The sequence below is a fragment of the Xiphophorus hellerii genome, chromosome 14, assembly GCF_003331165.1.
Source record: "Xiphophorus hellerii strain 12219 chromosome 14, Xiphophorus_hellerii-4.1, whole genome shotgun sequence".
Taxonomy (NCBI): Eukaryota; Metazoa; Chordata; class Actinopteri; order Cyprinodontiformes; family Poeciliidae; genus Xiphophorus; species Xiphophorus hellerii.
In genome coordinates, this window is record NC_045685.1 from 26,194,435 (window position 1) to 26,220,279 (window position 25,845).

Below are 25,845 nucleotides of genomic sequence, written 5' to 3' on the forward strand. Positions count from 1 at the left end.
CTGAAAATCTGGAGTCAGTGTGGTTTGCTGTTGAAATGTAATACAATAAAAATAAATTAACGTTAGTGGCCAAACACAGTTGTAAATGAATTTATTCGTTCATCTCTCACCTGCAGCTGGAATGAAGTTGATTCAAAATTTCTGCTTCTCCTCTGTATCTTTAAAACTAAATACCGGATACAGGATCTGGGCTGAGTGTGAATAGCAATGGAGCATCAGTCTGCCCAAAGAAGATAAGAACAATCATCACGACAGGCTTCCAGGAACTATTTGCTCTTTTCTCTTAGACATACTGAATTTATTCAGCTGTGACATCAGGCCTTTAATTCAATGTATCCGGGTCATGGTTCTGTTTCCTGGTAGCAGTCTGATCCAACTGTTTAAGCAATGTAAATAAACTGGCGTAGTTTAGAAACTATTTATTAAAAACTTTTAATTTGGCATATGAGAATCATCAGAATGTCTTTTCTAGTTCAGGAATTTGGCTGAACATTGTAAAACCTTAAAGTTATGTTGTCAACATGTTGGAGGTTTCTGACAGGGGAGACATTTCACTTTCCAGCCAATATCAGGGTATTAAAGTAATGTCTATCCAGCTGTTGCAGGTAGTATGTTTTTCTTTAGTTTATTCTGATGAAACACTCTTTTAAATTTAAGATACAGTAAATTGTGAAAATTACTGCTAGATATTGAAAGTAGAGAAATTCACTTTCAATAGTGAAATTCTATTGCACTATTGACATTTTTGTAAATATTTATGTAAAAATTATTATAACATAATGTGGTTTTAATGATGTTTTATTAAATTTTGAAACCCAATTATTGTAAAATATTACATTATTACATAATGCAGTGTAACAAGCCTTGGCATGAATTCCCCCACATGGCCTCCCCATCCAACACACAAACATCGCCTCAAACACAGACGTCATAATTCTAATATCAACAAAAATAATGAAGCTTATGTTTTGGCTTCTTCATTCCCTCAAGACTTTTTCCATCATTGTTTAAAGCAAATTCTATAAGCAGGAACTTGGCAGTGTAATAACTGAAAACCACAATGCTGGTCAAACAGTCCCATGACAGGTTCTTAGAAAAGTGTTGACATTTTTAAACAAGCAGTATTTATTTAACTGTAACACTGGAACACCCATGGGTGTCACATGACACAAACATGCTGATTAAAAAGGCTTCTATAATGCACAACACAGCCAATCACAGCAATTCCTGCTTTTTTATTCATATTTTAACGTGACATCACTGAGGAGATCAAGTTGATCCATTCAGCTTTCACTGATCGCTTTGAAAGTGACGCAGAAACATTTGACCATCACAACCACTTGGTGTCACTGTTGAGAGTCTTGTGATACTAAAGAAAGACTGATGATGGAGCTGGGACTGATTTTCTGCTTGTGCACATTTAAAAACACTTAAATTCATATAAAAATGATTTCTTCATATTCAATAATGATTAAAAATTAAATATTGATTAATTCTTTTATAAGTTAAAAAAAACCCTTTAAACTTAAATCTGCTTTTAACACTTCTACATATATGAGGGACACAGTCAAACACTTTCTCCAACTCCATAAAGCAGATGTAGATTGGTTGGGCGAACTCCCACTCATCCTCCAGGACCCTGCTGAGGGTGTAGAGCTGAACCAAAGCTACACGACCAGGATGAAAAGCAAACTGCTCTTCCTGAATCCGAGGTTCAACTATCCAATGGACCTTCCTCTCCAGGACCCCCGTGAGGCTGAAGAGTGTGACCCCTCTGTAATTGTAGCACATTCTGTGGTCCCCCTTTTTGTATAGGGGGACATGGAGGTGGGAGTTAAAGCCCCGTCTCCTGAGAGACTCTGCCAGATGTTCCAGACATTTATGTTTCGGCCTGTCAGGTCTGACAATTATCCTCCTCCTCCATCAGAGCCAGCACACCACCAGATAGTGGTCAGTGGGCAGCTCTGCACCTCTCTTCACTCAAGTGTCCAAGACATGTGGCCACAGATCAGATGACAGCAACAACCTCTGGTGTCCTGGTGCCAAGAGAACATGTGGACACATTATTCCTGAACATGGTTTTCACTATGGATAATCCATGATGAGCACAGAAGTCCATCATCACTCATGTTCAAATCTGGGGGACATTCCTCCAACCAGGTCTCTCTGTCATTGCCCATGTGAGTGTTGACGTCCCCCAGCAGAACCAGGGAGTCCCCAGGGTGGGGCTCTCTCCAGTACCCCCCACACCCCAATGACTCCAAATAGGGTTTGTAATCTGACCTGCTGTTTGGCTTAAGAGCACTAACAACAGTCAGAACCGGTCCCCCCTCAAAAAATGTCATTAAAAATAAACAACATAAGGAAGGTCAAGTTTAGGTCACCTTCTTCACTCATGACTTTTTCTCTGTTTGTTTAAAGCGAAACACCTGATGCAGGAACTTTGCTGAGGGCTGCGTAATATTTGAATATCACAATCCTTAAATCAAACATGACAGGTTATAAGAAAACTGTTGACATTTTTAGACAAACATGATCTTCATTTAACTGTAATACAACTCATCAGTAAACACTTGACTGTGTAACTGCAAATAACTGTATCAGATGGGAACATCCTAAATGTATATAACTTTAGCTTCCTGAACAATAATTACATAATTAACTCTGAAACATATTAATATTAAAAATATTAAGCAGTTCATAAAGACTTAGCACAGTTTCTCTGTTAAACCTTGTTTAAATATCTGTCCACTTTGGAAATTAAATTAATTCTTTCTAAGATGAAAACAAATATTAGAGAAATCAATAAGATGATAGAAAAATAAATAATCCAACACAAAAACAAAACGAAAAAATTAATTTATACAGGCTTTAGGAAGAAGACAAAGCTTCTTCCTACTTCCTTACTGTTTATTTATTTAATCTAGTATTTATTTATCTATGCTCTACGTGAATCCTTTAAGTGCTGGTTGTTTGAATCTGTTTTTTTTATTATTTTACATTGTGTATTTCAGTCTAGAATGTAGAATCTAAATATTTCCAACATTATTTAAATTCAGACATTTAATTTTTCCTCCATGTCAACATTTCTACACATTTTCTGCTCTGGGATTCACTGGGCCAGCAGCCAATAAACAAAATGCTTTTTATGAGAGTTCTGCTAAAGAGGCTTCAAAGTCTTTTTTATTTTTATTTCATACTATAAATCTACTAATTATGAAATGATGCACAACACGGTCAATCACAGCAGGTCAGGCTGATCCATTCAGCTTTCACTGGTAGCTTTGAAATGACGCAGAAACATTTGACCATCACAACCACTTGGTGTCACTGTTGAGTCTTCTGATAAGAAATACAGACTGCTTTATGATGGAGCTGTCCATGGTTAAAAAACTTAAATTCATGTAAAAATTATTTCCTCATTTTCAATATTAAGTTTAAGAATTACTAATGAAAAACATTATTCCACAAATACTTACTAACATAATTCTGCTTTTATCGGGTCTGCATGGCCTAAAAACAATTATGTTCTGCCATCATCCTTAGGATTTTAAGTTTAGTTGGTCATTAGGTTATTCTGAGCTTTGCCTTTTAGGTTGATTTCTAGTTTTACTCCTTCAGTTGGTATCTCAGCTCTCTGATGTCCTTCAACTGACCTTCACCTGATCGATTGTTAACCTGTGAAGCATCTGGTGATCAAGTTCCTGTCATGAATTGGCGGTGTGAGGTGGTGAGGCAAACGCAGCAGACTCAGGATATGATGAGAATGGTGTTTTAATAAAGTAAATCCAGAAACAACACAGTCCAAAACAGTCCCAAAGCTGGGCAGCATGGCCGAGCTGAAGCCAGGGCTCGACGCCGGTAGCAACCGCTAAACGAGGGACGAAAAATAGACTGGGCACACAGGAACGGAACGACAAGGACCCGACAAAGAACAGACAGACAGGTGGAGTTAAATACACAGGGGGTAATCAAGGAACGAGAAACACCTGGGAGTAATCAAGGGGAAGACAGGACAACACGGAGACTCAGCGACACAGGAAACTCAAAATAAACACACAGAAAAACACGGAACATGACAGTTCCACATTATAAATAATTTTTGGATTAAGATTTATAGATTCTAAGTAAGAATAGAAAACGTTGATCTCTACGTGAAGAACAAACACAGGGAAGTTTAGGCTTTGGTTCACAAACTAGTTTAATCAATTCAAAAGTTTAATTTCTAATATATACACCAGAAACATGATTTATAATGACACAAATACAAATACACAACAAGTCTGTTTCAGATACAAAGTTACTTTTATCTTGATTATTTACTTGTCATACAGAGAATATTTTTTAAAACTTTTAAAATTTTGAATCAAGTATGATTGCTAAAATGTAAAAACAGACACACATAACAAGACATCCAGTCGTGTTTCTTGGATTCCTGTCAGTGTGAGACCTCAGATGTTTTTGGCACAGACTGACGGACGATGTTGGTTGCACCAAACGTCATCCCAGCACTTTGATGCTGCAAGAAACAACAATCACTGAAACATCACTCAAAGCAACGCTGTGAAGCTGTCTGCACAGCTGATCCAGTCTAATGTTTTAACTACACATAAATGGGTGATTTTTACAATCTACCAGATGCCTGGCATTATGAACCTCATGTGGAAATTCATCTTAATCACCTCCAAAGTTCATGTGAAGGCAGTGCTGGTTCCTGTCATTATTTGGCTCTCCATGGCACCAGTTTGAGTAGTGGAAGGGACTCCCATCGCTCCACAGCCAAACGCCCTCCTGAAATTTAAACAAATTATAAATGTTAATATAAATTTCCCAGATCAACTGACAGTCCTTTTATCCTGGGTGAAATTACCTCCTCAGCATCAGAGCCTCCAATCCATGTTTCTGGTGATCCGTGAGTTGCAGTTGTTATCAACCTCTGAATGTAATGGTACTCCTGAAAGTTGTGGATGGATGCAAGGGTTGCCTGCAAAGACACACAGTTTCTCTGCAGCCGAGACAAACAGAGAGTTCATGGGTTAAAGCAGTAGAGGGACTTGGGTAATAAAAAAACCTGTAAGAAAATGTTGAAGGAAACAGATCGACTTAGATCACCTGGGCTGTCGCCCAAGTCATGGTTCTTGGGATGTAGATGAAGCAGCGATTGTTGAAGTGGCTCCAACCAGCAGGACAAGAACTCCTCAGCAGATCATTTGTTGCTGCAGACAAACAGATGCAGATTCAGGCCAACTCTTCACATAGGTCATCATATTCCCAGACATAATGTACAGTGAAGGCTGCATCTGTTGGCCAGTTTAAAACCTTCAGTGAAAGTTATATTTTATTACACTTCATAATGACAGAGTAACAACAATCCAACATGGAGTTTATTAAACTCAACTATTCTCAAACCTACAACACTCCAGACATAATATATATGACCTAAAATAAGGAAAATGTAAGCATGGTGGGGATCTATGATGCTGTGGGACTCAGTAACCTGAAAATAGTTCAAATTGCATCGTTTAACAAAACTATCCTCCATAGCATGCAACAACATTAAAGAAATAATTCACCAGACCCAAAATCTACTAGGAAGATACAAAGTCATATGGATAATGTGTGGATGTTTTACTCCAAAAGTATGAAAGTTATCTCTTAGGTTATAATTTTCTTCTACTTCTTCTACCAGAGATGATCCCAAATTCTTTTGTCAACTTTAACTCACCCTGTGGAGCAGCCTCCTCCTCTTCTGGTTCATTTTCTACATCTAAAATATATACATAAAAGAAGCCTGACATTATTTTCCACTTCATATAACAGAGAATAACAAATATGTCTAAAATGAGTGAAAACGTTGCTGACCTGCTGGATCTGTCCAGTTTCCAGTTTTAGCTTCAGGAAGAAGAGATTAGTTTAACAAAGATCAGAGTTAGACTTTATCCCCTAAAAATATTTAATTTGACTCATTTCAGTTAAAATAGATACATATGAAATATAAAAATACATGAATTTACCTTCATAAAAAGTTTCCTCAATCTCAGTTTCCTCACTGGGACCTGAGGAAGTTACAGGTTGTGATTATTGAATATCTTTACAATCATAAAACATTCAAAAATTTCTATCTATTGTAAACAAATATTAAGAAAGTTTTCTTATTATGAGATGAGATTAAATTAGATCAGACAGTCTGTAGAGATGAAGAATCGTTATCAGTAACAGTATTTTTTATAGGTATCGTACTGGCTAAAACACAAACAGTTTTATCAGCTCCTTCTGATTCTAGATATATTTTTCCCTTAATGTGAATCACAGGAAGTCAGAGAAACTCACCAGCAGCTTGACTCAGAGCCGTCAAGGCACAAAGAAACATCAGTACATTCAGAGTCACCATGATGCAGATTGAAGATCACCTTAAAAAAACACAAACAGTCTCAGCTCAATAAAGAAATAATTGAAGTTAGATGAAAGCTTTTTACCAAAGAAGCATCAAAATTACCTTTTTTTCCTTCACTTCAGCATCAGACAAGCTTCAGCTCTTCTGTCTGCAGGTCCTGGAATCAGCTGCTCTTATATACTGTCACTGACAGAGCAGGAAATGTGGACAGACCTGTCAATAATACACTAGTAACAGGATAATGTTCCAGTGAAATCCAAGCAAAGACGTTATTTGTACTTTATGACTTCAGCATAAGTGATTCTTTTCACTGATAACGTTATCTGGAAAAAGGATATATCATGTACTTCCTGTTCTGATTAATTCTTTCTCTGTTTTTCTGTCCTGAGTTGTGATGTTTTAAATCCTTTGTGAAATGTTTCAGTGAAAAGTCCCAGGACTCAGATTCATCTGAAGAAATTAGGATTTTATTTCAAACAAGCCCAAGTTACAAATAGGTCCATACAAACCAGGAAGTAGCGACAGCAACAAAATGTCATTTTTCAACTTTCTTGTGTTATTACTAGGAAGTGTGTGTGAAGCAGTCTGACATATTTACTTCTGTTACATCTGAACATATGGCTGCAGCCGTGTGTAGCTGTAGAATAAAAAAAAATCTCATCTTATAGCAGGCATGTTGTGGGGCCACATTGTCTCCAGTCTGCCGCCTCTCAGCTGTCCGCTGTTTCCTGTGAGCCTGAGAAAACAGAAGGTTGACTTTGGTTCCTCTAAGGCAGTGGTCTCAAACTGCATTCCTCCAGGGCCCGAGTCCTGCAAGGTTTAGATGTGTCCCTTGACCTAAAGACTTTAAATAAATGGAGAAACTGTCTCACTAGCATGCAGTAAGGCTCTACAGAGATCTGTTGATGAGCTAGAACTGCCAAGGAATCTCAGTAAATGTTAACATGAACAGGGTTATTCTACGGTCGCAGGGAAGGAAAATCTTTGTACTTATTATATTTCTAAATAAACGAGATGACGACAGGTTGATGATTTGTTGAGGCAAGGCAGGATGGTTTATACTTCCCCGTTTATTCACAAGGTAATTACAGTGATTTATTTTCCATGAAAGGAAAAACAAAGCAAAGCAAGAATCCATTTCATAAAAGAAAAATATTCTAAAATACAGATAGTCAAGGCAAAAAGAAAAAAAAAAAAAACTCATTTGTCAGTTTGTTTGATCAAAAGTTTCAATAAACATAAATGTTTAATGTGTAAACCAGTGTTCTTGTTTTGCCATAACTTCCAGATAAAGTCTGTTATCAATTAAGGAAATGTAATTTATTTCCCTATGCACGGCTTTTTCTTTTCCCCAAGGTCAGACATGAAGTTTTGGATAATGGCTGTACTTTCAATCTATAAACTCCTCCTCATGTTTTATCTTAAATATTCAGACATACAGCACTTAAGTTGTAAACTTTCCGGATGCAATGAAAACTTAGAAGATCTAAAGTTTGTATTTGATGCACTGATTATCATTTCAGATGAATCAGAGATTCTCACACCTGTTTAAAATATGAAAAAAAAAATTATGTTCTGTTTTTGTTCAATATTCTGTTATTTTGGCCTTTTATAATGACTGTATGATTATATCCATCAACATAGTTGCATGCTGTTGTCTTGCGTGACGAAGCTGAAAACAAAAGAATCAGAAGATGGAAAATATTTCATTAAGGTTGCATGTAAATGCTACTTTAGGATTTAATATTAAACATTGGAATATTTATGTTCTTTAAAAATAATAAGAACTTTATTGACTTGAAAAATGTGCTAAACATGACTAGTAGATGCAAGAGACATCTAATAGATGCAATAACTGTTTTTCACTTAAACTGTCCAGCTTATGAGTTATCAGGGAATCAACAGTTATTTGAAGATATGAATCATTTGTACATGTATGAAATATGTGACAACAAACATTTGGTACTAATTTAGAAAGAGAAAAAATGTTGCAAGTTTAAAGAATTAAGTTACATATTATAATAACGTTCAGTTCATGTGATGAGGAAGTTTGATAATGACCCTTTTTATCAGGATTAAATATTTTCAGTCCCTTTGTGTCAAACTGGGTATGACATTAATTTTATCAATCAGTGAAGGCATGGGTCCAGTTAATGGAGACCTAAACAGTGTACATGTATTATTTAATATTATTACATTTTGATTCCATGTAAATTTTCATTGACTAAGTAAAAATTATAAGATCACCTCTGAAAAATAAAGTGTTGTAAAAGTTATAAAAAACACATTTGGACTTTGATAGATGTAATCAATGTTTGTTCAAAAGATAAGAAATTAAGAGGGGAAAATATTTTTTCAGAAATGTGCCAGCTTCCTTGTTTTGAGGCTGAAGAAACAGCATATAAGAGCCGATGTGTTACTGGTGCAGCACATTCAACCTGCAGGCTGACTGTAACCTTGAGGATATCCTGTGGTGTGATTGGTCGAAATTAGCTTCTATTATCTCCTTATTATCTCTTTACTGTCTTCAACCTGCATCATCAAAGCCATGAAGGCTCTCAGTCTGCTGCTGCTTCTTTGTGCCTTGTTGGCTTTGAGTCAACCTGCTGGTGAGTTTGTGTTTGTGTGCATATTATTACTTCTGCTTTATTAATGCAAATATTACTCCCACCTTTAATCTAATGTTAAAGTATGAGATTTTTACATCTGATATGCTTCTATATATTTCAAACTATCATTCATTGCTATGTTTGATGCAGCGCTTCCAGATGCCATGGATGGGGCTGAGAGCGATGAAGCTCTTCCAGAAGGTGAGGCTGTAAATCTGATGTATTTCATCAGATTTGTCATTTTTAATGTTTTCTGAAACAGCTTCCAGATGTTTTTCTAAACATCTGTCGTTCTGAATAAATCCAGTCTTAGAAACCGGCCTGCTCTTGCTGCTGATGTTTTCACCCAGAGTAGTTTGATGAAGTGCTTTAATAAGCGAGTTTTCTCTGTTTAAACATATTTCAGTTCAATTCCAGTTGCTTAGGTCTTCTGCAAATTCAACTTTTCCTGCGTTTTGAACTTAGTGCTTTATGCTCGGGTTGTACAACATTTATGAATATTGTTTTGGCTCTGATGGGTGCTGTTTGCTCTCCTACACCAAGAGTTGTTATTGTGAACATAATGCCAACAAAACAAATACAATTTTACACACATGGAAAAACTGAAGGTTTTAGAAGACAGAATAGCAAATCAGACACGTTTTGTAAAGTACATAAAAAAATAATATAAAATACCTTGATTTTTAGTTTTTTCATATTTTTTCTTCTACATAATATTAATGTTAAAAATGTTAATTATATCCAGGAACCAGAGAAGATCCTGACACTGAGGACGTTTTTCCAGAAGGTAAGTTTATGTTTGCCAATTATAAGCGTTAAATTCTGTATATACACAACAAAATGAATTTAACATTTAAACTTTGCCAGACCATTTGGCTCTTCATGAAGAGGAACCTGGAAACTGGACAGGTGCAGAAGGTTGGTGCTTTTTTCTACTGTTTCATTAAAAAAAATATAGGGATTTTCATCCTCCTCTATCCTCGTGTTTTTCACAGAACCAACCTTTGAACCTGTGGATGAAGTAGCTTACCTGAAGGGTGAGTTTGCCTTTCCTGATAATGTGAGCTAGGTTTTGTTTTAGTTTCAACCAAGACACCCAGCAGTAAATATACTCAGAAAGTTCAGCTTCCTTTCTGAAGACAGGCTCTTTAACAAGTGAATAACTTAAAGCATATAACTAAAACCATCAAAAATAAATGATGATAAAACAATCACTAGTCTATTCTTAAGCTTCATTAGCCCTAATCGTAATGTTGTTGGAGTTGTAAACATCTGAAAATTGCAGAGTGGCGACTCTGTCCTTCAAACCTGAAACAGACTGAGACGTTTACTCAGCCACACTGGGGAGCAAACTTATACATGTCATGATTTGTCGCGGTAAGAGGTGGTGAGGCAGCAGGTGGGAGACCCAGGATGTGAAGAATAAATGTATTTAATGAAGAATGTCCAAAATAACACAGTCAGCAAAGCCAAAACAGCGGGCGACACGGCCGAGCAGAAGCCTGGGCTTGACGCCGGTAGCAACCGGTTACACAAAGGATAAGACGAGAGACTGGGCACACAGACGACGGGGAAAAGGACGCCAAGTGAGATGACTAACGACAAGAACCCGACAAAGACGCTGAGACACAGGTGACATTAAATACACAGGAGGTAATCAGGGAACGAGACACACCTGGGAATAATCAAGGGGAGACAGGACAACACGGAGACTCAGAGACACAGAAAACTCGAAATAAATACACAGAAAAACACAGATCATGAGAATATATGAAAACTTTTTTTTAACACAGTTAAGGTTCAGTTCCCTCTTTTTTTCAGAGACTGCTGAGTTGCTTTTTTTCCTCAACATTTTTGTCCCAGCAGCACATAATTAAAACTACCAGTTGAATTTCATAAATAATTTATCTGAGACTTTGTCTGTGTTTGTGTTCAGCTCTGAATGGAACAGTCCGACGTTCAGGATCCTGTTCTTCTGGCTGGACCCGGGTCAAAGGTCGCTGCTACCACGTCTTTCCTTTTGCTGCTACTTGGCATAGAGCTCAGGTGACCTTTGATTAACTTTACTTTTATTTCAGACCATCTCCTTCCTGTATTGGTGTAACAGTTTTCCTTTTCTCCGCTGCAGGAGAACTGCAGGTCCATACAAGCACACCTTGCATCAATCCATGACTACGAGGTGAATAATCAGCTTGTGAGGATGATAATGTCTGCAGGCCGGGGGCATACTGCAGTCTGGATTGGAGGCAATGACATAATATGGGTAAACTCACATGTGCACCTTGTGTGTCAGCGCTTCATAAAATACATTTAAATGTTTTACTCAGACGGCTTTACCTTGCAGGAGCGCCACTGGCGCTGGGTGGACGGAAGCCCTTTTCACTACAGTAATTGGTGTCGTTACGAACCCAACAACTTAGCTAATCAGGACTGTTTGCAGATAAACTACAGTCGTAAGTGAAATGATCTCATCTAAGTGTGGAGATGCTAATTGTAAATGTTAACAGTTACATAATTAATTGTAGAGATGACCAGGCTCTTACAGAAAACTGACTAGTTGTGTCCATATTTTAGACTTCAGATGTTTCTACAATTCAACGTGTTTTTGTTTGTTTTCCTGCAGGGCACAGATGTTGGGACGATGCGCAGTGTAACTTTCGAAGGCCATTTATCTGTGTCAAAAACATCTGATGACTATTTGTCTAGAAATGATGTATTTTGTGTGTCAAAAACACAGAGGTGTTAGTGTTTTTCTTAAGAAGTGTCAAGATAATAACAAAGCATAAAAGCATTGCATTTAAAAAAAAAATTATGAAAATCTGTATTCTAAAACACAGATATGAGAGGCAAAAAAGAAACATGTTTAAATCCATTTGTCAGATTGTTTGATCAAACGTTACAATAAATAAAAATATTTAATGTGTAAACCTGTGTCATTTATTATTCCTGCATAACTTCCACATAAAATCTATTATCAAAAAAGGAAATGTAATTTATTTACTTAAGTCAACCTTTTCCTTTCGCCCAACATCAGATATGAGGTGTTAAGGCTTCTGGATGACGATTGTACTTTCAACTTTAGAAGTTCCTCCTCATGTTTCATCTGAACAAAAACAAAATGATCCAGAAAAAAAACTCAAGTTTGATCTTATCATTTGAGATGAATCATATATATTCTCAGTCTACATCAACACATGATTTATGCTTCATAGTTGCAGGCTGTTGATTGTGATTGAGTGGAAAACAAAAGTACCAGGAGATGTAAAATATTTAATTTAGATTGCATGTAAATGCTCCTTCAGGAGTGAATATTAAACATTGCAATATTTATGTTCTTCACAAATAATAGAAAAAAGTAAAATAAACATTTTTCATGTCATGTCTACCATACGATCTTCAGCCCCTGCCCTTTTTATCCTTGATGCCCCTAGTGCCCTTTTTGAGTTTTTGGTTTTTTTTCAAAAATTTTTTTTTTAATTTTTTTATTTTTAATCTGTATGTCAGACAGCCTGTTTGTGCCCCTCAGCAAGAATATTTAGCTAAATATAATAATTTAAAAATAAACTAGTCTGGCTGCCCTCAGTGCAGGTAGTAAATGTGTTATGGTGACAGGCCTAAACAAACTTTCTGTTGAATGTTTGTCTTTAAAATGCTGATGTGTGGTTTCTAGTTTTATCTTAATGTTTTTATTGGTAGTAAATCTCAGGAATTTGATCTTTCTCACATGCTTAAACACAACTTGATCAAATCAATAAACACATCTCTAGGGGTCTAAATATCATGTCATTTGTTTTTTCCAACATGTTGAGGCATATCGTATGATCATTATGAATGGTCAAATTATCAAGAACACAAAGATTAGCATGTATTTTTTTAAATAGGTTTTACTGTGGGCTATGAATATTTATTGTGCTTCTGAAATTATAAGATGAAATTCTTGAGCTTTTACTTTTTTACAGATTAGTGCAAAGAAAAGCAAACTGATGACTTTCTACAGTTCTAGTTTAGCTTCCTGATCGTTTCCTGATAAAACTCCAATTAAACTCAATTTCTTTGTTTTGGCTAACATCAGATATACTTTATTTTTTCTGGGAGTGACAAAAACAGATGATCAAAAACACTTAGAGGTTGACATTGACACATTTGAGCATAAAATTATTTATAATCATGGAAGAACTAGTGTTTTCAATTAATTGCATGTAACCACGAGGTTTGATTCTAAAAATATTTCCATTTGGCCCAATTTCTGTTTTAAAACTGGCTTATTTTAATTTTTATATATAAAACAATCCAGACACAGACACTTTGCTTCTTATTTATTACCAGAGAGCAGGAGAGAAATTGATTACAGGTAGCAAACCCTCACCAAAGATTTAAAACACAATCAACTGGATTATATTTAGACGTAATCATGTCAACTTTTTACTCGTGTTTGAAGCCAAAAGTTGATGGTTGATTACAAGAAAAAGCAACTCATTATTTTTTGCTGGATGTTTGACCTGCAGATTTACTTGGCAGGACGAATTTTCATGCTGAAGCTCTTCAGGGAGTAATCATATCCCTTCCATTGATACCATTCCACTCCAATAGCATAGATAGTCTTGTCAGGCCCTCGGCGATAAACCCCGTTAGGGTTTGCATAGTGACAAGCATTATACCAGAAAGCACCCAAAAACGTTTTGGCACAGTTGTCGCTCGACTGGTCCTGGTCTTTGTCAAAGGTGGTAAATTTCTGTCCGTTCTGATAGGCAAGGCCGTCTCCTGCAGAAATCATGACAGGACACAAAAACTATATGAATAAAAATAGGCATTAAGTTAAATGCTTAAATTGTGAAAAAAAAACAACCAAACAAAAAAAACAACCTGTGATCCGACAAAAATAAAATAAAAATTCTTTAGAAACAAGGGCAACAATAACTTGATGCTTTGAACTGCGCCCTCTAGTGGTTCAGCAAAAATGTTATACTATTTATATTATACATTCTGCTGTAGCTTTGAAGTTGTGATTTTAAAAGATCATAGGTATACAAACTGTTTCTAAAGCCTAAACAGGTGTTTATCAAACTTGAGTGCTTATTCTAAATTATTAGAATTATATATAAAGTTCTCTTCTAATTATTAAATGAGAGTTATCTCATAGCAACAGAGTTATTACTCTCAATACACTCTTAAAGCTGCAGTAGGCAGCTTTAGTAAAAATATGTTTTTTACATTTTTGGTAAACTGTCCTGGTGGTAAAATATGAGACATCATCTGTGAAAAACTTAATAATTATTTTTTTAAAGTTTCCTGCTGTAGCTTTATTGAGTTTAATGTGTTACAGATACTTAAATAAACGAGATGACGACAGGTTGATGATTTGTTGAGGCAAGGCAGGATGGTTTATACTTCCCCGTTTATTCACAAGGTAATTACAGTGATTTATTTTCCATGAAAGGAAAAACAAAGCAAAGCAAGAATCCATTTCATAAAAGAAAAATATTCTAAAATACAGATAGTCAAGGCAAAAAGAAAAAAAAACAAAACTCATTTGTCAGTTTGTTTGATCAAAAGTTTCAATAAACATAAATGTTTAATGTGTAAACCAGTGTTCTTGTTTTGCCATAACTTCCAGATAAAGTCTGTTATCAATCAAGGAAATGTAATTTATTTCCCTATGCAAGGCTTTTCCTTTTCCCCAAGGTCAGACATGAAGTTTTGGATAATGGCTGTACTTTCAATCTATAAACTCTTCCTCATGTTTTATCTTAAATATTCAGACATACAGCACTTAAGTTGTAAACTTTCCGGATGCAATGAAAACTAAGAAGATCTAAAGTTTGTATTTGATGCACTGATTATCATTTCAGAGGAATCAGAGATTCTCACACCTGTTTAAAATATGAAAAAAAAAATATGTTCTGTTTTTGTTCAATATTCTGTTATTTTGGCCTTTTATAATGACTGTATGATTATATCCATCAACATAGTTGCATGCTGCTGTCTTGCGTGACGAAGCTGAAAACAAAAGAATCAGAAGATGGAAAATATTTCATTAAGGTTGCATGTAAATGCTACTTTAGGATTTAATATTAAACATTGGAATATTTATGTTCTTTAAAAATAATAAGAACTTTATTGACTTGAAAAATGTGCTAAACATGACTAGTAGATGCAAGAGACATCTAATAGATGCAATAACTGTTTTTCACTTAAACTGTCCAGCTTATGAGTTATAAGGGAATCAACAGTTATTTGAAGATATGAATCATTTGTACATGTATGAAATATGTGACAACAAACATTTGGTACTAATTTAGAAAGAGAAAAAATGTTGCAAGTTTAAAGAATTAAGTTACATATTATAATAACGTTCAGTTCATGTGATGAGGAAGTTTGATAATGACCCTTTTTATCAGGATTAAATATTTTCAGTCCCTTTGTGTCAAACTGGGTATGACATTAATTTTATCAATCAGTGAAGGCATGGGTCCAGTTAATGGAGACCTAAACAGTGTACATGTATTATTTAATATTATTACATTTTGATTTCATGTAAATGTTCATTGACTAAGTAAAAATTATAAGATCACCTCTGAAAAATAAAGTGTTGTAAAAGTTATAAAAACCACATTTGGACTTTGATAGATGTAATCAATGTTTGTTCAAAAGATAAGAAATTAAGAGGGGAAAATATTTTTTCAGAAATGTGCCAGCTTCCTTGTTTTGAGGCTGAAGAAACAGCATATAAGAGCCGATGTGTTACTGGTGCAGCACATTCAACCTGCAGGCTGGCTGTAACCTTGAGGATATCCTGTGGTGTGATTGGTCGAAATTAGCTTCTATTATCTCCTTATTATCTCTTTACTGTCTTCAACCTGCATCATCAAAGCCATGAAGGCTCTCAGTCTGCTGCTGCTTCTTTGTGCCTTGTTGGCTTTGAGTCAACCTGCTGGTGAGTTTGTGTTTGTGTGCATATTATTACTTCTGCTTTATTAATGCAAATATTACTCCCACCTTTAATCTAATGTTAAAGTATGAGATTTTTACATCTGATATGCTTCTATATATTTCAAACTATCATTCATTGCTATGTTTGATGCAGCACTTCCAGATACCATGGATGGGGCTGAGAGCGATGAAGCTCTTCCAGAAGGTGAGGCTGTAAATCTGATGTATTTCATCAGATTTTTCATTTTTAATGTTTTCTGAAACAGCTTCCAGATGTTTTTCTAAACATCTGTCGTTCTGAATAAATCCAGTTATTTACCGGCCTGCTCTTGCTGCTGATGTTTTCATCCAGAGTAGTTTGATGAAGTGCTTTTATAAGCGAGTTTTCTCTGTTTAAACATATTTCAGTTCAATTCCAGTTGCTTAGGTCTTCTGCAAATTCAACTTTTCCTGCGTTTTGAACTTAGTGCTCTATGCTCGGGTTGTGCAACATTTATGAATATTGTTTTGGCTCTGATGGGTGCTGTTTGCTCTCCTACACCAAGAGTTGTTATTGTGAACATAATGCCAACAAAACAAATACAATTTTACACACATGGAAAAACTGAAGGTTTTAGAAGACAGAATAGCAAATCAGACATGTTTTGTAAAGTACATAAAAAAATAATATAAAATACCTTGATTTTTAGTTTTTTCATATTTTTTCTTCAACATAATATTAATGTTAAAAATGTTAATTATATCCAGGAACCAGAGAAGATCCTGACACTGAGGACGTTTTTCCAGAAGGTAAGTTTATGTTTGCCAATTATAAGCGTTAAATTCTGTATATACACAACAAAATGAATTTAACATTTAAACTTTGCCAGACCATTTGGCTCTTCATGAAGAGGAACCTGGAAACTGGACAGGTGCAGAAGGTTGGTGCTTTTTTCTACTGTTTCATTCAAAAAATATAGGGATTTTCATCCTCCTCTATCCTCGTGTTTTTCGCAGAACCAACCTTTGAACCTGTGGATGAAGAAGCTTACCTGAAGGGTGAGTTTGCCTTTCCTGATAATGTGAGCTAGGTTTTGTTTTAGTTTCAACCAAAACACCCAGCAGTAAATATACTCAGAAAGTTCAGCTTCCTTTCTGAAGACAGGCTCTTTAACAAGTGAATAACTTAAAGCATATAACTAAAACCATCAAAAATAAATGATGATAAAACAATCACTAGTCTATTCTTAAGCTTCATTAGCCCTAATCGTAATGTTGTTGGAGTTGTAAACATCTGAAAATTGCAGAGTGGCAACTCTGTCCTTCAAACCTGAAACAGACTGAGACGTTTACTCAGCCACACTGGGGAGCAAACTTATACATGTCATGATTTGTCGTGGTAAGAGGTGGTGAGGCAGCAGGTGGGAGACCCAGGATGTGAAGAATAAATGTATTTAATGAAGAATGTCCAAAATAACACAGTCAGCAAAGCCAAAACAGCGGGCGACACGGCCGAGCAGAAGCCTGGGCTTGACGCCGGTAGCAACCGGTTACACAAAGGATAAGACGAGAGACTGGGCACACAGACGACGGGGAAAAGGACGCCAAGTGAGATGACTAACGACAAGAACCCGACAAAGACGCTGAGACACAGGTGACATTAAATACACAGGAGGTAATCAGGGAACGAGACACACCTGGGAATAATCAAGGGGAGACAGGACAACACGGAGACTCAGTGACACAGAAAACTCGAAATAAATACACAGAAAAACACAGATCATGAGAATATATGAAAACTTTTTTTTTAACACAGTTAAGGTTCAGTTCCCTCTTTTTTTCAGAGACTGCTGAGTTGCTTTTTTTCCTCAACATTTTTGTCCCAGCAGCACATAATTAAAACTACCAGTTGAATTTCATAAATAATTTATCTGAGACTTTGTCTGTGTTTGTTTTCAGCTCTGAATGCAACAGTCCGACGTTCAGGGTCCTGTTCTCCTGGCTGGACCCGGGTCAAAGGTCGCTGCTACCACGTCTTTCCTTTTGGTGCTACTTGGCATAGAGCTCAGGTGACCTTTGATTAACTTTACTTTTATTTCAGACCATCTCCTTCCTGTATTGGTGTAACAGTTTTCCTTGTCTCCGCTGCAGGAGAACTGCAGGTCCATACAAGCACACCTTGCATCAATCCATGACTACGAGGTGAATAATCAGCTTGTGAGGATGATAATGTCTGCAGGCCGGGGGCATACTGCAGTCTGGATTGGAGGCAATGACATAATATGGGTAAACTCACATGTGCACCTTGTTTTGTCAGGGCTTCATAAAATACTTTTAAATGTTTTACTCAGACGGCTTTACCTTGCAGGAGCGCCACTGGCGCTGGGTGGACGGAAGCCCTTTTCACTACAGTAATTGGTGTCGTTACGAACCCAACAACTTAGCTAATCAGGACTGTTTGCAGATAAACTACAGTCGTAAGTGAAATGATCTCATCTAAGTGTGGAGATGCTAATTGTAAATGTTAACAGTTGCATAATTAATTGTAGAGATGACCAGGCTCTTACAGAAAACTTACTAGTTGTGTCCATATTTTAGACTTCAGATGTTTCTACAATTCAACGTATTTTTGTTTGTTTTCCTGCAGGGCACAGATGTTGGGACGATGCGCAGTGTAACTTTCGAAGGCCATTTATCTGTGTCAAAAACATCTGATGACTATTTGTCTAGAAATGATGTATTTTGTGTGTTAAAAACACAGAGGTGTTGGTGTTTTTCTTAAGAAGTGTCAAGATAATAACAAAGCATAAAAGCATTGCATTTAAAAAAAAAAAATGAAAATCTGTATTCTAAAACACAGATATGAGAGGCAAAAAAGAAACATGTTTAAATCCATTTGTCAGATTGTTTGATCAAACGTTACAATAAATAAAAATATTTAATGTGTAAACCTGTGTCATTTATTATTCCTGCATAACTTCCACATAAAATCTATTATCAAAAAAGGAAATGTAATTTATTTACTTAAGTCAACCTTTTCCTTTCGCCCAACATCAGATATGAGGTGTTAAGGCTTCTGGATGACGATTGTACTTTCAACTTTAGAAGCTCCTCCTCATGTTTCATCTTAACAAAAACAAAATGATCCAGAAAAAAAACTCAAGTTTGATCTTATCATTTGAGATGAATCATATATATTCTCAGTCTACATCAACACATGATTTATGCTTCATAGTTGCAGGCTGTTGATTGTGATTGAGTGGAAAACAAAAGTACCAGGAGATGTAAAATATTTAATTTAGATTGCATGTAAATGCTCCTTTAGGAGTGAATATTAAACATTGGAATATTTATGTTCTTCACAAATACTAGAAAAAAGTAAAATAAACATTTTTCATGTCATGTCTACCATACGATCTACCATCTTATCGTTTGCATCACGACAAATGGTAGATGCAAAAACTCTTTTTTTTTCATTTAAATTGTCTGTTTTATGAGTTGTTAATAACTAACCAATTATTTAAAGTTATACATTTTTAGTAAATGCATGAAATATGTGCCAAAAATATTTAAGGCTAAATAAAAAAGGCTTTTAGTTCCTGCTTTAAGGTGCTTAAATATTATATAGAATGTTCCGTTCCTGAGATGAGAAAATAGGATGGAAGGACTTTTTATCAGTATTAAACAGTTTATGTGTCAATGTGGGACAGACAGGAAATCAATAAATCAGTCAGTGAAGGTTTGAATTCAGTCATAGGGGAACTAAGAGACAAATACACTTTAATTTTCATTGATTAACTTTTTAAGTATAAGTGATAAGGTCACCTCTGTCATATGAAAAGTTTCAACAGAATATGTCATAAAAGCCAGGTGTGGACTTTGGTAAAAGAAAGATTTAAATTGTGTTTGTTCTAAAGATAAGAAGAGTTTTATTAAGAGGAGGAAATATTTTTCTCTGAAACGCACGTGCCAGCTTCCTTGTTTTGAGGCTGGAAGAAACAGAGACGATGTTTTACTGGTCCAGCATATTCAACCTGCAAGACCGTAAACTTGGGAATTGAATGTTCTGTGGTCTGATTGGTGGAAGACATCAAACTGTCTTCAACCTGCATCGTCTAAGCCAGTGTTTCTTTACCCTGGTTCTCAAGGCAAACTGCCCTGAATGCTGTAGATGTTTCCCTGCTTTAATATGCCTGATTCAGCTGATTACAGTCCAGACAATTTCAATGTCAATTGAAATGTCTTCAGTGCAAACAATGACAAGAGTTTCTAAGTTTTCCTTGCAGCTGAACAATTTTAAAGTTTGCAAACTGGATATAGAAAAATTTACACATAAAAACAAACTGATGATTTTCTACCATTTTGTTTTAGCCTCATAATACTTTTCTGAGAAAACATCAATTTCTTTCTGGCTCTTTGTCTTACCTAAAATCAGGGAGTGACGGAAACAGATAACCAGATAGAAATAAACGTTCAGGTAATATAATTAATGCACAAATGATTGATAACCATGGAAGGTCTAGTTTTAAATTATTTCCATTTAACCAGATAAGTCAGTTGCTAAAAATGTTTATGTTCAAGACAACATCTTTTAAAACTGGTTTACGTTTTTTCTTTCCAGTATAAAAACCCAGACACAAACACACAGCCGTTTGCTTCTTATTTATTATCAGAGAGCAGGAGAGAAATTGATTATAGATAACAAACCCTCACCAAAGATTTTAAAGCACAATCAACTGGATTATTTTAAAGCTAGTAGTAATCATGTCAACTTTTGATTCATGACTTAAATCAAAGAATAACATTGATTACAATAAAAAGCAACTCATTATTTTTTGCTGGATGTTTGACCTGCAGATTTACTTGGCAGGATGAATTTTCATGCTGAAGCTCTTCAGGGAGTAATCATGTCCATTCCAGCAGGCATGTGCAAAGAGGGGGGGCAAAGGGGGCTTCAGCCCCTGCCCTTTTTATCCTTGATGCCCCCTAGTGCCCTTTTTGAGTTTTTGTTTTTTTTCAAAAATTTTTATTTTTATTTTTTTTATCTGTATGTCAGACAGCCTGTTTGTGCCCCTCAGCAATAATATTTAGCTAAATATAATAATTTAGTAAAAATAAACTAGTCTGGCTGCCCTCAGTCCAGGTAGTAAATATGTTATGGTGACAGGCCTAAACAAACTTTCTGTTGAATGTATGTCTTTAAAATGTTGATGTGTGGTTTCTAGTTTTCATCTTAATGTTTTTATTGGTAGTAAATCTCAGGAATTTGATCTTTCTCACATGCTTAAACACAACCTGATCAAATCAATAAACACATCTCTAGGGGTCTAAATATCATGTCATTTGTTTTTTCCAAAATTTCCATTTGGCCCAATTTCTGTTTTAAAACTGGCTTATTTTAATTTTTATATATAAAACAATCCAGACAAAAACATTGCTGCTTGCTTCTTATTTATTATCAGAGAGCAGGAGAGAAATTGATTATAGGTAGCAAACCCTCACCAAAGATTTAAAACACAATCAACTGGATTATATTTAGACGTAATCATGTCAACTTTTGACTCGTGTTTGAAGCCAAAAGTTGATGGTTGATTACAAGAAAAAGCAACTTATTATTTTTTGCTGGATGTTTGACCTGCAGATTTACTTGGCAGGACGAATTTTCATGCTGAAGCTCTTCAGGGAGTAATCATTTCCCTTAAAGAAATACCATTCCACTCCAATAGCATAGAGAGTGCCATCAGCACCTCGGCGATAAACCCCGTTAGGGTTTGCATAGTGACAAGCATTGTACCAGAAAGCACCCAAAAACTTTTTGGCACAATTGTCGCTCCACTGGTCCTGGTCTTTGTCAAAGGTGGTAAATTTCTGTCCGTTGTGAATGGTAAGGCTGTCTCCTGCAGAAATCATGACAGGACAGAAAAACTATATGAATAAAAATAGGCATTCAGTTGAATGTTTAAATTGTGAAAAAAAAAAACAAAACCTGTGATCCGATAAAAATAAAATTGTAATTTCAATATATATATATATATATATATATATATATATATATATATATATATATAAAAATACTGGCTTTGTAAAAAGTTGTTTATGTTAAAGTTGTATAGTGAAATAAATTGTAAGAAGTTATGTTAATCTCTTACTGGGATATTATCAGTGAGATCAATTAAATTTACTTTGCTCAAGTTTTTGCTATGAACTGCCAACATCAATCTGTCTGATTCAGAACCATAAGAACAAACTTTAGGTTTAGATATCACTGACACAACACATCTAATCCAGTCATGGTCTTTTTTTATTAATCCTGAATGGTCTAAATACAATAAATTATTATTATTATTATTATTATTATTATTATTAGTAGTAGTAATAATAATAATAATAATAATAATAATATTATTATTATTATTGTTATTATAAACCTGCACTAACACAGGAGTCCCTCAGGGATCCATGCTCAGTGCCTTGCTCTACTTTCAGACCCAGCACAAGTCGAATTATTAAGTTTACAAAAAGGATGGAGTAGCATCCATCCATCCATCCATCCATCCATCCATCCATCCATCCATCCATCCATCCATCCATCCATCCATCTTGTCTGGTAAAGTTTTTCTCATGACTCACCAGCGCCCCCTTTGTTGTTGAAACCACTCACATGCAGGAGGTAACCGTCACACTCAGCATCGACTTGAAATGAAGAGTAAAGGGCAAACTTTTTGTTTCCTTCAAAGTCCTCCATGTCGACCATCAGTTCATAGTTTTGATTCCTTGTCAACTCATGGATGTTATCAAGACCTGCACAGACATGAAAACCATTAACATTGTATTTTTACTGAGACTTTTACACACCTGGTTAATTTGGATTTGCAGGAAGTGAGTTAAAAAGTTCAACGGATAATTAAAGGCAGGAAATTTCACCTTCTCTGTCCTGCACCTGGTGTAAATACACCATCACTTTGCAACACAATAGTGAAGAAAATGTGACTATAACTATGTTATTATTGTCCTAAATAAATAAGCAAACCATACATTGACTAACTGTTGAGGATCATGTCTCACCCAGCCAGTACTCTCCAGCAGCGTTTCCAAAGCCTCTCTTGTACTCGGCCCAGTTTCTGTAGAAGTTTACAGAGCCATCCATCCTCCTCTGGAAAAGCTGGAAAAACAAAGGAATCTGTTCAAGAAGTGAACAAGTTTCTCACTTACACATTCAGGCTGCAAAGAAAGTGAGTTTTACCAACTCAGAATTGATTCATACACTCAATATTTACTCAACATGGCAGAACATCTCTTCATTTTTATTCAAGTACAGGGAGGTTTTCCACTCTCTCCATCTCTCACAGCCGGTATATGATTCTCAGAAAATCAAGGCTCAACTTTCAACTCAGGACTTGCTGTTGAATTGAGAAAACCTCCAAGAAGCCTCAGAAAAAACAAGTTGTACTGTAATCAGAGTAAGTTTATGTAGAGATGGACTCACCGTCCAGCGTCCTCCCTCTGAGACCATGTCGCAGTAAGCCTTCACACAAACACACAGATTAATGAGTTGATCCAGTTTTTAACATTTAAGAAGTGGCACAAGAACCCCTCAACACTCTGAAAACCTACACTTGAGTAATCAAACATAGACTAGTGTCAGGAATATGTAATTCAATGTCAAACTTTCTGTGGAAAAAAAGACTTGCTAGTATCACTGTCTCAATAATATGTGAATTGATACTTTATTAATATTCCGTCTTTAAAAGGGGAGCTATATTTATAGGGGAAATTATCTTGAACTTGACCTGAAACAACATAGTGAACCTCAGGAAAGTTAAGTTTCAAATACTCAGTATAAGTGCTGTGTATGAAGATTAAGTAAAGACATCCCCACCATTGTTAGCAGGTAAACCTCCAGTCTTGGTCCTGCACAGAACTCTAATCTGGATCTTCATTTTTATGAACAAATCAAACTTGAAGTTCACCTGAATAGCAGATGTAGTTCCACTTGGATAGATGGTGTACACTCCACTGGGTCGTGTGTTGTCCTCATTGTAGACGTCATTACAGTCAGCTGGCAGTTTGATCACTGCACAGCTGATCAGCAGTGGAGCCAAGAGGAAGAGAAGTGATGACAGCTAGAAGACAGAACATGGCACCTTCTGAACATCACCCATCAAAAAACTGATTAACATTCATCTAGTCAGATTAAACCTGATCCCTGTTCTTGTATGTTGTGCTTCCAGATTTGCAGCCTCAGACCGTCAGAATAATTCTGAATTCTACCTTAGCAACAGTTTTATGCGATACACAAAACCCTCCAATTCAACTCATCTGATTGATTCTGTTAAGAAATGGTTTTTCCAGAGCCAATGATATGCAGGAAGTGTTTAAACAAATGGGTAACATTTACAATACTGAAGGAACTCAATGAAAATGTTTAGACTGGCAAATCTTTGGATTAAACCGATAAATATGTTGTTGGACGTTTTCCTTTTCATTCATATTTTAGCGATCACTGACATTTCATAATTTGTAAAATTTTATGTTTAACGTCTCTGTGATGTTTTTAATCTGGGTCAGTGGTTGGTAACTCCAGACCTCGAGGTCCAGTGTCTTGCAACCTTTTAGATGTGTCTCTACTCAGGTGTATTTGACACACATGAGTCAAATAATAAGGTCACTAAAAGGAGTCTAGAGAATTTGACTCTTGGACTGAAGTATGTTGGACCAGGGATACAACTAAGAGTTGCAGGACACCGACCCTCTAGGACCAGGATTGCCCACCTCTGACCTAAATCATCCATTGATAACAAGATTTTAAAATGGAATGGATGTTTCCTTGTTAAATAAAGTATTAATAAATACATTAATAAATGATTCTAATCTTATTCCAAAAATGATATTGTACCTAGAATATTCATCATCAAAGTGATAATCGATTTACCTAAGAATCTTTACAGTTCAAGATACAAACTTACCTTCATCCTTACTGTTGAACTGGATAAAACTGAAAATCTGGAGTCAGTGTGGTACGCTGTTGAAATGTAATACAATAAAAATAAATTAACTTTAGTGGCCAAACACAGTTGTAAATTAATTTATTCGTTCATCTCTCACCTGCAGCTGGAATGAAGTTGATTCAAAATTTCTGCTTCTCCTCTGTATCTCCGACGTTCAGACACTGTTATTTATACCTGCCAAATGTGCTGATGTGTCACCTCACCCTGATTATCAGAAATCTAAATCAAACATCACCAAATGAAGAAAACCAGTTTGGCTTCATCATTTTAAAACTAAATACCGGATACAGGATCTGGGCTGAGTGTGAATAGCAATGGAGCATCAGTCTGCCCAAAGAAGATAAGAACAATCATCAGGAAATAGTTCCTGCAGCTGTTGCAGGAACTATTTGCTCTTTTCTCTTAGACATACTGAATTTATTCAGCTGTGACATCAGGCCTTTAATTCAATGTATCCGGGTCATGGTTCTGTTTCCTGGTAGCAGTCTGATCCAACTGTTTAAGCAATGTAAATAAACTGGCGTAGTTTAAAAACTATTCATTAAAAACTTTTAATTTGGCATATGAGAATCATCAGAATGTCTTTTATAGTTCAGGAATTTGGCTGAACATTGTAAAACCTTAAAGTTATGTTGTCAACATGTTGGAGGTTTCTGACAGGGGAGACATTTCACTTTCCAGCCAATATCAGGGTATTAAGGTAATGTCTATCCAGCTGTTGCAGGTAGTATGTTTTTCTTTAGTTTATTCTGATGAAACACTCTTTTAAATTTAAGATACAGTAAATTGTGAAAATTACTGCTAGATATTGAAAGTAGAGAAATTCACTTTCAATAGTGAAATTCTATTGCACTATTGACATTTTTGTAAATATTTATGTAAAAATTATTATAACATAATGTGGTTTTAATGATGTTTTATTAAA

The 25,845-nt window shown here is 35.7% G+C and overlaps 4 protein-coding genes across 5 annotated transcripts; 2 read left to right on the forward strand and 2 right to left on the reverse strand.

Annotated features, from left to right (window-relative positions):
• Nucleotides 1-4,674: 4,674 nt before the first annotated feature.
• On the reverse strand, nucleotides 4,675-6,391 carry LOC116732296 (ladderlectin-like). Its single transcript, XM_032582366.1, has 4 exons — nucleotides 6,331-6,391; nucleotides 5,113-5,216; nucleotides 4,871-5,005; nucleotides 4,675-4,791 (listed from the first exon to the last, which is right to left on the reverse strand). The coding sequence occupies exons 1-4, from the start codon at nucleotides 6,389-6,391 to the stop codon at nucleotides 4,675-4,677; spliced, it is 417 nt and encodes a 138-aa protein (XP_032438257.1).
• Nucleotides 6,392-8,808: 2,417 nt separating this feature from the next.
• On the forward strand, nucleotides 8,809-11,930 carry LOC116732294 (galactose-specific lectin nattectin-like). The gene is made up of 9 exons (XM_032582364.1): nucleotides 8,809-9,003; nucleotides 9,154-9,204; nucleotides 9,749-9,790; nucleotides 9,871-9,921; nucleotides 9,999-10,040; nucleotides 10,940-11,049; nucleotides 11,132-11,266; nucleotides 11,348-11,456; nucleotides 11,627-11,930. The coding sequence occupies exons 1-9, from the start codon at nucleotides 8,943-8,945 to the stop codon at nucleotides 11,692-11,694; spliced, it is 669 nt and encodes a 222-aa protein (XP_032438255.1). The 5' UTR covers nucleotides 8,809-8,942; the 3' UTR covers nucleotides 11,695-11,930.
• A 1,378-nt stretch (nucleotides 11,931-13,308) lies between these two features.
• LOC116733388 (microfibril-associated glycoprotein 4-like) lies at nucleotides 13,309-24,918 on the reverse strand. 2 transcript variants are annotated; one of them, XM_032584223.1, is made up of 6 exons: nucleotides 24,879-24,918; nucleotides 23,883-24,035; nucleotides 23,399-23,437; nucleotides 22,978-23,074; nucleotides 22,543-22,713; nucleotides 13,309-13,764 (listed from the first exon to the last, which is right to left on the reverse strand). In XM_032584223.1, exons 1-6 carry the CDS (start codon nucleotides 24,882-24,884, stop codon nucleotides 13,511-13,513), a joined length of 720 nt encoding a protein of 239 aa, XP_032440114.1. In that variant the 5' UTR covers nucleotides 24,885-24,918; the 3' UTR covers nucleotides 13,309-13,510. The 2 variants fall into 2 exon arrangements, with proteins under 2 accessions (XP_032440114.1, XP_032440113.1); XM_032584222.1 differs by lacking the exon at nucleotides 13,309-13,764 and adding an exon at nucleotides 21,111-21,809 and having other exon boundaries at nucleotides 24,879-24,899.
• On the forward strand, nucleotides 15,784-18,662 carry LOC116733390 (galactose-specific lectin nattectin-like). Its single transcript, XM_032584225.1, has 9 exons — nucleotides 15,784-15,937; nucleotides 16,097-16,138; nucleotides 16,681-16,722; nucleotides 16,803-16,853; nucleotides 16,930-16,971; nucleotides 17,872-17,981; nucleotides 18,064-18,198; nucleotides 18,281-18,389; nucleotides 18,560-18,662. The coding sequence occupies exons 1-9, from the start codon at nucleotides 15,877-15,879 to the stop codon at nucleotides 18,625-18,627; spliced, it is 660 nt and encodes a 219-aa protein (XP_032440116.1). The 5' UTR covers nucleotides 15,784-15,876; the 3' UTR covers nucleotides 18,628-18,662.
• Nucleotides 24,919-25,845: the final 927 nt, after the last annotated feature.

Bases quoted from the DNA above. Each gene is read 5' to 3' on its own strand.
- LOC116732296 (XM_032582366.1), bottom strand. From the start codon at position 6,391: ATGGTGACTCTGAATGTACTGATGTTTCTTTGTGCCTTGACGGCTCTG. The intron at 5,217-6,330 runs GTGAGTTTCTCT...GTTTGTCTGCAG, and splicing joins GGCTCTGAGTCAAGCTGCTG to CAACAAATGATCTGCTGAGG. The intron at 4,792-4,870 runs GTAATTTCACCC...TTTAAATTTCAG, and splicing joins GAGGCTCTGATGCTGAGGAG to GAGGGCGTTTGGCTGTGGAG.
- LOC116732294 (XM_032582364.1), top strand. From the start codon at position 8,943: ATGAAGGCTCTCAGTCTGCTGCTGCTTCTTTGTGCCTTGTTGGCTTTG. The intron at 9,205-9,748 runs GTGAGGCTGTAA...AATTATATCCAG, and splicing joins CGATGAAGCTCTTCCAGAAG to GAACCAGAGAAGATCCTGAC. The intron at 10,041-10,939 runs GTGAGTTTGCCT...GTTTGTGTTCAG, and splicing joins TGAAGTAGCTTACCTGAAGG to CTCTGAATGGAACAGTCCGA.
- LOC116733390 (XM_032584225.1), top strand. From the start codon at position 15,877: ATGAAGGCTCTCAGTCTGCTGCTGCTTCTTTGTGCCTTGTTGGCTTTG. The intron at 16,723-16,802 runs GTAAGTTTATGT...AAACTTTGCCAG, and splicing joins TGAGGACGTTTTTCCAGAAG to ACCATTTGGCTCTTCATGAA. The intron at 16,854-16,929 runs GTTGGTGCTTTT...TGTTTTTCGCAG, and splicing joins AAACTGGACAGGTGCAGAAG to AACCAACCTTTGAACCTGTG.
- LOC116733388 (XM_032584223.1), bottom strand. The intron at 23,438-23,882 runs GTGAACTTCAAG...GTTTGTGTGAAG, and splicing joins GAACTACATCTGCTATTCAG to GCTTACTGCGACATGGTCTC. The intron at 22,714-22,977 runs GTGAGACATGAT...ATGTCTGTGCAG, and splicing joins TGCTGGAGAGTACTGGCTGG to GTCTTGATAACATCCATGAG.